The sequence below is a fragment of the Lichenostomus cassidix genome, chromosome 1Aa (genome assembly GCF_008360975.1).
Source record: "Lichenostomus cassidix isolate B80296 chromosome 1Aa, HeHo_3.0, whole genome shotgun sequence".
Classification (NCBI taxonomy): domain Eukaryota; kingdom Metazoa; phylum Chordata; class Aves; order Passeriformes; family Meliphagidae; genus Lichenostomus; species Lichenostomus cassidix.
In genome coordinates, this window is record NC_139480.1 from 32,404,391 (window position 1) to 32,415,007 (window position 10,617).

At 43.6% G+C, this 10,617-nt stretch overlaps 1 protein-coding gene across 1 annotated transcript in view; it reads right to left on the reverse strand.

Annotated features, from left to right (window-relative positions):
* WIF1 (Wnt inhibitory factor 1) overlaps positions 1 to 9,778 on the reverse strand; it is a 36,806-nt gene extending 27,028 nt beyond the window's left edge. The window contains exons 1-2 of the mRNA XM_085044372.1: positions 9,107 to 9,778; positions 8,869 to 9,008 (exon numbers count right to left, since the gene is read on the reverse strand). Coding sequence (XP_084900498.1) covers positions 8,869 to 9,008; positions 9,107 to 9,242 — 276 coding nt within the window. The 5' untranslated portion in view covers positions 9,243 to 9,778. The remainder of the gene's footprint in view (positions 1 to 8,868; positions 9,009 to 9,106) is intronic.
* Positions 9,779 to 10,617: the final 839 nt, after the last annotated feature.

Here is a 10,617-nt window from a genome sequence, read left to right on the forward strand (position 1 = left end):
TGGCCTGGACTCTGCTGATTAGACTCAGGGTCAAGTTGAGTTTCCAGACAAACCTTTTAAAACACACTCGCAGGAGTAAGTTCTATTAAGAAAGGCAGGAAGTTTATTTGCAAAAGCTGCATCCTTCCATTGTGTTTAGCTCTGGATAATGTGTCAGTCTAAATCTGACAGGGAGGGACAGCAGCTGAAAGTTCCCCAGAAGAATATTTTGCAGATTCTCATTTATATTAGAGAAATTGTAAGAGGGACAGTTCAGCCACAGACATGAATGTGTGAGCCTTCCCAAGCCCGAATGTGACGAAGAACAAGCAGGAGTCTAATGACAGCAAAAGTCTACACTCTGCTATAGAATAACTGTCCCATTTGGGATTCAAGACTTTTGCTAAGGTCAGAGATGCAATTTATTCCTTGATGAACATCAATGGTAAATCTGGTCAGCTCTTGAAGACTGGGGCCAAATTGCCATTTTTGCCACTCAATACATTCCAGATATGTTGACAATCCCTAATTTCTGCCGGAGTCATGGGCCTCTGGAGATTCCCCAAATACCCCAAACCAGCCTTTAGTGACAAATGAAGTGAGTAGTACTGGGCTGAGTGTGGTCCACAGTACCTTCAGGAAGAAAATACTGAAGGAGAATAATGTCCTACACCACAAACCTTGCTGAGCTGTCAGGTCTGCTCTGTACATCACTACAGGGCACAGAAATGGCTGAAGAACCTAGGTATGATCCATCACCTACTCTAAATCAGGATGGGGAAAGACCTCACTGCACTTATCTCCAGTCTTTGCAGTCAGGGACAATAATACATACATAAACCTAGAAACAGAGGTTTCTGTTGGAGTTGTTGGGGTTGGGAAGAGGTGGAAAAGTAAGAGATTCTACAAGAATTTGCACAGATTGTGAGCTTTATAGCCCCAGGTCACCCTTCCTCCTGCTGAGAAACTCTCAGATTCCTCATCCTTTAAAGTACTTCCTAATTAATTTAATTTAACGGTTTATACTGCTCAATTGTATTTTACAGGATGAGAAAGCTCTTACTTTTGGATGAGTAAAGGTATTACATAAATATATGCATGTAGAAATGTTTTACATGTTGTAATTCTAGTGTCAGGTTCCCATTCATAGAATCATACAATGAAAGAAACAGCAGCATCAAAACTATAAAAATGATGCAGTTTACTGTGGATGCTGGGCAAGATAACTAAAACAGGACCATTAACTAAGCAGGATATTCACACTGATACAATTCAAATGTGAACTCTGTCAGTGGGCAGGATAAGATACAGACTTTGTCCCATCAAAGGAAAGCTACTGTTACGTCAAGTAAAAATGTGAAACCCATGGTTCTTGATGTGATGAAGGCTTCTAATTTTTGCCTTTAAGGATGAGTATAAGCTGCTCCACCCTGTATCTAATACCAACATGTGACAGCTCTGATCAGAGGGAATGAACACGTTGGGTTACAAGCTTTCAGCTACACTCCCTTGCCAATACAGAAAACAGATCATGCCTATATAATATAAATAGACGTTCCTGTGCAAAACTAGAATGACGTAGGTAAGAAAGCCAGCAAAAACAAAAAAAAAATTCCCAAAAAAAACTCAATCAAGGTAACTGCCAACAGTACCTGCTGGCAAATGAATTCCCAGCTTTTAATATGGCTATGCTTGTCATCTGTTGCTTGTGATTACAGACCCAGGTATCTGTATTTTGCCTCTTCTTCCTCTCTGTCAGTGTGCTCTGCTGTGCAACCTGCCTGCTCTCCCTGACAGTCTCTGCAAGGAATATTTCAGCCACATAGCTGCTTGCAGCAACTTTACGTATCTGTGGCTTCATAAGGGGAAAATAAATTTCAGCCTGGTTACTCAAATAGACTCTGTTTCAACAGCTCAGTTTATTTCCCAGAACCTCTGCAAGAAAGAGAACTGGCTAAGGCTCAAACTAGGCAAAATGAGAGCAGTGTTTACTGCAGTTTAAAAGCAACAGGTTGAATTTGGTACTTGTACTCCATACCAAAGGTGTTCAGCGGACCTGATTATTTGCCTATGAGGTTTTAAGTCCCAGATTCCCACTGGCTATATCAACATTCACACGTTTGCAAGTTGACAGCAAGTAGAAAATGTTGCAGGGAGAGATTAACTTCTGTGCATCAACAAGTTGTGATTTCTCCATGTCTTCCATGTGTTCTGAGAAAAATTACATTCCTAACACAGTACTGAAAACTCTGTTCTCTGATGGTCAGGATGGTCCAAGAGCCTGCCCCTCTCCTCTGGACAGCTCTCATTGCAAAGGCTGGCTCTGTGGTTCTTGCCACTGGTTTCTGTGCTGAATTCAGCGCTCAGAGCCAGTGACTGATCTTCTCATTAGTGGGCTGCTGTTTGGGGAATTTGTTTTGCCTGGTGATGGGCCAAAACCTGAGGCTGGGAGATTGCCAGGTTTGATGTCAGGCATATTTATTTCCTTTAGGATCAGCTGGGTTTAGCTAGCTGTTTATCCAGGCAAAGGGGCAACTTCAGAGGATTTGTGGGACCAGCTCTGAAAGCGGTGTTTGGTCTTCAAGTTATTTATTGAAGTATTTGGCAGTGATGACAGCAAGCGCTGAAGCAGCTCAAAGGTAATTGCCCATTTTTCCTTGTATGGCCAAACAAGATGGACTCTACCAGTTGGCTGGAAAAGAAAGCAAACTTTCATTCTAGATGCAAAACCCCACAGATTTTCCTGTTGTGTCGCTGGAAAAAAAAATCCACCCCAAACCTTTGGAAGCCATTGCTAAGGTGTTCTGTGAACAGTCTAAGATTCCATGTACTATGGTGGATTTCAGGTATCAGGGTAAAGCTCCCTAGCGCCTCTGTACAACAGTATCAGTGTCTTTGCTTTATTTACATTACTTTCTTTGAGGCAGATTTTGGGTTGCTGCTTCACTATGAGTGTGAGACCTAGTACTGACCTCTGAGGTGCACCACTAGCAGCCGTTCTCTAACTGGAGCAATCCACCTCACTTACGTAAAGGCCACTTCCTCACTTCTTCTCTTGGAATGTGGTGGCAGACAGTGCTGAAGGCCTGGGCTGCATCAGGCACAGCCCTGCCAGCCAGTCGATGTGGGTATTTACCTTTCCACCATGTCTGGGCTACAGTTTTATGCAGTGAAGAGCTTGGTCACAAATGAACAGTTAAAAAGCAAACGAGCAAACAAAAACCTCCCAGCAAAACAAAAAAATCCAACATCGTAAAAGAGACTAATACAAGTAAACTAGAATAGAATCTTTCAGATGGTGGAATTTGTACAAAAAAAGGAAAATAAAAGAACAACAAACCCTAACAAGCCAAGTGTAAACTGACAGGAAGGCAAAACAAAAGAGGTTTTGAGATGCATTTTCTTGAAAGCTTTAAAAATATTAATCAGGAACTCATTGTTCTGAGCTAAAGTATTCAGCTCTTCAAATTCTGTTCAACATGATGTAAATACCTACTACATATCAGTTTTGAAAACTGTGAGGCACACCATATTCTTCACATATCTGCATGCCCTAGGAAGAGTGTGGTTTCTCACATTTGTATTGTACGTACATAAATCACTTGCCTAGAATCAGGCCAAGAATAGTTGTTGTTACCCCCAAAAATCCCTTTGAAAAGTGTGAAAGCAAGAGATGTTAAATACATGGAAAATTCTTCCAGTTATTTCAGTTAGTTCCCATTTTGGTTAGTTCTTAGCTTTTACTCTCTGGCATTACTTGTTAATGGCATTAACTTTAGAACACTAAGAACATACCTGTGAAACTGTCTGTAAAAAGAGGTGATGCTGCCAGGAAATGTTTTCACTTCCACAAAGAGGAAAGCAACACAGAGGAAAGCAACACAAGAGGAAAGCCTGGATTTTCTATTTCAGATAAACTGTAAGTAACACAGGGAGTGAAGTCTGTACATTTTCACAAAATACAGTCTTGAAGCTTGGGGTGTCATTGTTAGTTCCTGTGCTTTTCAACAGTTATGTTGCACATTGCATCCACTACTGTAAAAGTAGAGAAAATACTTTATGGCTTCAGCTTTTTTATTTTTGGTTAAAACTTACTGGATGATTTATAGAAATGATAAACAATGAAAATCTTGAAGAACGGTTTACTTAACACAGGTTTACACTGCTGCGTAAAAAGAATAATTGTGTGTTTTACACATATGCCATGTAAATTACTATGGAAACCAGATGCAGCTTACACTACAAGGTGCCTTGTAACTCATCTCTGCTGGGCAATAAATCCCCCCTTTTCTTCTTGGCAAAACTTTGAGAAACTTTACTGCTGTTTTCTATCAGCAGATAGAACAGATGGCTGGCACATGCCTGCTTTACTAAGCAAGTGGGATCTCTACAGTATTACTTTGATCCCTGGTGGCATGTCTACAACACTGAGATGCAAAATACCACAGCTGAGCAGAATCTAAATATTAAAGGTTTGGAGTTGTGCTCCTGATATGAGAACCCCCTGTCTAAAAATCATGCTCACAGTATGTAAACATCTTAACATTCCACATGGAAATTTTGGTACAGAGGTCAGAAAACAAAGAATTTCCCCTGTTTGGGGACATGAAAGCGCAGTGAAGGTATCACTGCAAATCCCAAGAGTGCGAGTTTACACAATTACTTTAACCAAACTTTGAGAAGAGCCATACTCTTATTGGAAAAAAACACCTAAATTTTGTATATGAGACATTTTTTAAGCTGAGATACACCACTGTAATGACTGGTTATGAACAAGATATTTACAAAAAGTTCCATTTCTTTGAAGAAAAGTTTCCTTTGCAGAATTAAGTTTTGAAATACAGTACTTCTTGGTTTCTTTCAGTTTATCAGCGAAATAGCCATGTTTGACTGGAGCACCCTATTGCACCACTAATTCCTTAAAATTGGTGGTCTGTTAGTTTTCCTCTGGGCAAGGAAACAAATGTTCTCCTAGCATAGCTGGATATTCCATCTTATCTTTATGGTCAACTACATCTCAGCAGTATAAGACAATTTCAGAGAACTCAACTGAGCTCTTCAGGGCTGATGGTCACATTGCTGAGACCAGAAGTAGCCTCCAGAAGCTGTTAATGATACAGCATTCCTGCCCTTCACTTTACAACATAGAAATTATGCTAGAAAATGCACTGAAGACATACGTTCTCTCTTTCTCAGAGGTGGGCATCTTTCAGATTTACTCAAGGTTATCAATAATTCTTTTTTCAGATGTCACACCATGGGCATGCATTCAACCGTGCAGCAGGATAGGAGCTAGGGGGTACTTGTAACAGTGGGGAGGGGGAATCAAGCTGCTACAATAATTCCTCTGACCACAAATACTTCTCCCATATCTGAAAGGAAGAAAGCAGCCTTGGCAGGCTGTGGCCCAGATTGACTATTTCTGTGGATCAGACCAGAGAATGCCACACAACAAAAATTCCAACTTGCTCTTTGGTTTCTTTTTTCACCTCCTGTCTATTAAATCAACCAGGCTGCTGCTCTGCTGCTGAGCACTTGCTGCCTGTGCACTAATCAAGTTGTTTTTTTTTTTTAAATATGGTTCTCTCCCACGAATACTCCCCCAGATGTGAACTTAATCTTACTGCTGTCAGAATTGCCACTGAAAGTTAAACATACATGCTGGGTTTTGTGGATTTGGAGATTAAATCTCTGTCATAAGTTCCTAAATGCTGTAGAGATTATGTTATCACTGAAATATTTGGTAACTTCCGCTGGTAGACACAGTAAACCATGTGGCAGAACTAATCAGCCAATTAATGATAGGGTCTCACTGGGAAGTTTTTAAGCTCCATCTTAAACAGAGGACAAGACCCCCAAAAGCCATTGTATTTTCTTTTGCAAAAACCATACAAAATAAGAACAAGAAGCACACTAGTGAGCTCTAGTGGTTACACAGATGCATACTATATATTATCACTGATTTTTGCTTTTTTAAACCTCACAATTAAAAGAACAATCTTTGTAACAGTAAATTTACCCAGATCACATTTTTTTTCTAAAGAGAACAAAGTATCTGGAAACTTATGCTTTATTTCATAGGTAGAACCAAAAGTGCATAAAAACATGACAATCCCATTTTGCAGTTCATTAACCTTCTTGTCACCCCTGGCTCATCCTGATTTCACTAGCAAAAAAATTATATATTCAGCACCCTCAGACCGTTAAATTTTGGGTTTCCTCTTCTATTTCCTAATAATTAATTAGAAGCAATAGACTAGGAATTAAAAGCAACTAATGCTTTTCTTTGGTTAATGTTTTCTAGTGAAATTTATTTTAATTGTCTGCTTATCATACAAAATCCTTTTGCTTATCAAACAAAAAATGTATTCAGAACCCAAAGGTCAACATATCAGAAACATAACACCTAAATGCAGTGGGTCTCAAGCACTTCCATTTACACAGAATACAGATGTAATCTAATTCTTAAAATACACCTTTCAACAAGACATTTTTTAATTAGAATATTCAGCCATGCAGGACTGAGAAACATTGCCACTCCCTGGGTTAGATGATTTACTCACCTCAAACTTGGATCATTATTTATCCCAGGAGCAGGCAGATGGGGTCTGTCTATCCCACAGGATATTTATACCTGCTTTCCACAGCTGTAAACAGTGATGCAAGGTGCCCTGTTGGGGATCTCAGGTGTGGTGGGCTGACCTTGTCTAGCTGTCAGACACCCACCCAGCTGCTCTCTCACTCCCCCAGTCTGTCGATACCAGAGCTAGGCACCATGCAATGCCATAGACAGGATCTCCTGCACCTACTCAGGAGAAGCCTTACATCTGTGGACCCAAAAAGGGTCTAGCTACTCCTAGAGGTGAGGCATATACTACTGAGAGCCCCCAAAACCTTGGAGCCCCAGAGAAACATCTTCAAATTTCAAGTTGGATAGATGGTTAAGAGGTCTATCAGGCACAAGACTCACAGAAGAATTAATTCGCTTTTACCAAACACAAGGCAACTGTATGCTAGTCAACAGCTATTTTGCAGAAAGCAGTCTAGTACTTCAGTGTCTCAATGCCTTTCTTAAAAAAATACTAGTTTCCATTTCTTTGCCTTCTTCCTTTCTTGCTTCTCTTACCCCTTTCTCTTCTTTTCCTCTCCTTCTTTTCTCTCCTCTCCTCCTCTTCTCCTCCCTTTCTCTTCCCATTTTCCCTTCCCTGACATAAGAAATTCCCAGAAAAAAGTACAGAATAAAGGTAGCAAATATTTAGCACTTCCCTGGATGTGTCAATGGAAAGTTCTAAGAACATGTATACTTAAAACCAAAATAGAACACTGGAAAAAAGTAAAAATATACTCATTTCTTCCCCTCATAAAACACTGGAAATTCTGGAGAAACACAGTATTTTTTAACCATTTAGGTATTTCACTTACTAATTATGCTTTGTCCAAGAATTCAGTAATTCAGAAGATAGGAGGAGGACCAATGGGTTAAACAGCTTTGCAGCTGCTCAGAAAAGACTCTGTCCTGCAAGCTGCATCAAGCAAAACATTTTCCTACACTGTGTTTAAGTCTGTGACTCTTCTCACTGAAATCAATGTTGGAACCACCTTTTCCTAATGACCTATTTATAGGCAGCAAAGGAGGGAGAGGAGAGCACAAGAATGAAATACAAGAGAAGGACAATGTTCAGTCTAACATCTCGATGACCCATTCAAAAAAGAGCTAGTTTTATCATGAACAGCAACTGAAGCTGGCAGAGAAATGGAGCAGGAAATACAGTCCCAAAATACACTAATTATTTCTAGGTATTTAAATGCCAACCCTAGGCATACAAAGTTGTTTCTCTGTACAACTTGATGGGAACGCCAAAGACCAAGAGCAAGTCACTTAGCCTTTGTAAGTTCTGTCTCTCCACATTCCCCTTTCCCCCTAGAGGAGCGGGTGAAGCATTTCCTAAACCCAAAGGCTTTGTGAGGACAGCAAAAATTGCAAGGGTGTCAGACACCTCGAAGCCAAACAAGTCCTGTAGATAGAAACAGTACTTTCAAAAACCAAAACCACAACCAAATTTGCGAAACTACAATTAGCTGAATTATACAACCAATGTTCACTATTTAAATGTAAATATTGTTTCATCTCTACCAAGTTCTTTATTGTATAAAGTCAATGTTCAGCATTGTAAAAATGAATTAATTTTATCCAGCATTTTATGCCACCATGCTTTTTTCTGTATCCATGATAATGTATGCTAACAAGTTTCAGCTTTATGCAAATTCAACATATGTTGTCAGTGTGTCAAATCATACATATGTTTCTTCACAAAAATATGTCACAGATTCTTACATTTTCAACAAAAGAAACCAAAGGGATTCAATAAACTGCAGATTTGTGTGGTTTTGCAACTTAACTTGGTAAAATTAGGTCTAGAGAAGAAAATTGTTATTTACTAGAGCTACAAATTAAGCCTACATATTTAGTACATAGAGATCAATGAATAGGCTGCAGTATACGTCCATAAGCTAAAGAAAGTAGAAAGAAAACTGCATCCACGTATTTACTGTCCGGTATAAAATGTTATGACAAGTACGGGCGATTGGGGTCTTCCTGGTGAGTTGTGTCTCACGCCTCCCCAGCCTGCGGGTTCTCCGGCGCTCCCACGCACCTCCCAAGCCATTCCCGGCGGGCTTTCCAAGCCATTCCCGGCGCGCTTTCCCAGCCATCCCGCCGCGTGTCTCGCTGCTCCCCGAGCCCTTCCCGCCCGCGCCTCGGAGACCTGCACCCAGGGCTGCCCCAGCGCGCCTCGGAGAGCGCTTCCTCAGCTATTCCAAGGCCGAATCACCTGTCCGGGTTTACAGAGCCTCCCTCGCCCTTTGCCACGACTCCAACTCGGCACCTACCCGTCCCGTTGCCTGCCAGGTGAAGTTCATGGCGTGGATGCCGACGGGGATGGCGGGCATCCTCTGCTGGGCTTTCCTGAAGTCATGGGTGAACGGGGCCATCTTCCCCTCGGACACGATCAGAATATCCTCCTCGAAGCCTGCGGAAGGCAAAGGGGCTGCGATGTGCGGCGGCCCCGCCGGGCCGGGCTCGGCTCCGGGCTCCCGCCCGCCGCTCGGGGGCAGCGGCCGCACTTACCGATGAGGACCCGCGCCTGCTGGGCGTCGATCCACAAGTAGAGGGTGTCGGGCTGGCGCGGCGCGGCGCGGAGGCTGCAGAGGCTGAGGGCGCCGCAGAGCAGCGCGGCACAGCACAGCCGCCCCGCCGGGGCCATGCTCCCGCACCGCCCGCCCGGGGCTCGCCGGCTCCGCTGCCGCTCCGGCCGCGCCCGCCCTCCCTCTGCCGCGGGGCGGCCCCGGCGGGGCGGGCACGGGGAGGGCGGCGGGCGGCGCCGCGGGCGGCCGGGAGCGCGGCGCTCGTACCGTCCTACCCCCGCCGCGGAGGGCGGGCGGTCAGCGCCCCCGGGCCCGGCGCTGCAGGTGGCCGCCTACTCCCGCAAGGGCAGAGCCGAGAGCCGGGGCACGCTACGTGACCCACGCCCGCTCTGTCACAGGGGACCCGTGACACGGCGGGGTCGCCGCCCTGCCGTGCGTCCCGCCCCTCTCCCCGTGTTCACCCTCCCTGAGGGCAGCCCGGCACCCCGGCCGTCGAGGCGGCACCACCGCGGTCACAAGTGGGTGGCTGGAGATACTCGTGCCTGCGGGAAGAAACGAAGTTTGTGCGGAGCCGTCAGCTGGTACACGTGGGGTTTGAGTCGGGGTGGGGGGAGCGTCACCCAAGCGGCAGGTGGCTGCAGTGCGGCGGTGGCTTCAGTGGGGACCCGCGAAACTGGCCAGGTCAGGCCCTAGAGCGAGCCAGCAGCCGGACAGTGGCACAGGGACGGGTTTTCCAGCTTCAGGGAACGACGCAGGAAAAGGGGCAATGTGCTAAAGGAGAAAAAGCTTTCACCTGGCATTTGTCCGAAGGACTTGAGAACAGTGGAGACTGAAAAACACGGAAATGTTGCCATTTACACAGAAACTGGAACTAGCTCAATATAGAAACTTGGTAAAGTTTGAAAGAATTTTCTGTTCAAAAAATTATTTAAACAGAATCATGCTTTTTAAAGGAATAAAAAAGTATTATTTCTACATTTTCTGGATTCTTTCATAAGAAAAAAAAAGCCTAAAAAAAACCCCCCAACCAACCACAATCCAAAATGCCGAAACTTTGCAGGATAGATAAAGTTTGAGTAAAACCCCCGCGTTTCTGTCTGGAAGGAGTTGGAGGGTATTTTCTCGCTGTGATTACTGCTTTAGATGCTGCTGGTGCTCCATCTCATCCTGTGAGTGTGACAACTAAAGTTACCTCTGTATTATCTGCCAGGAATGGAATTCTTCATGTTTTGGACAGCAGCATGAAGTTGGTCTTGCTTTTCCAGACAGATATAATTGAGTGGCATTCATCATGGCAGTTTACACACAGAGAAGCTGTGTAATTATTTTTCTTTTTCATGTTAAAGGGACAAAGGCAAACTGGTAATGGTGGGGTTTTTTAGGCAAAAGGTTTGTGGTTCAACATAGGAAATAATCTCACTCTCCCACTGTCTTGCTGTACTGTGAGTTTCCTGCATGTCCTTCAGAGGGTTCTTCTGTTGCTGTCAGTGGATC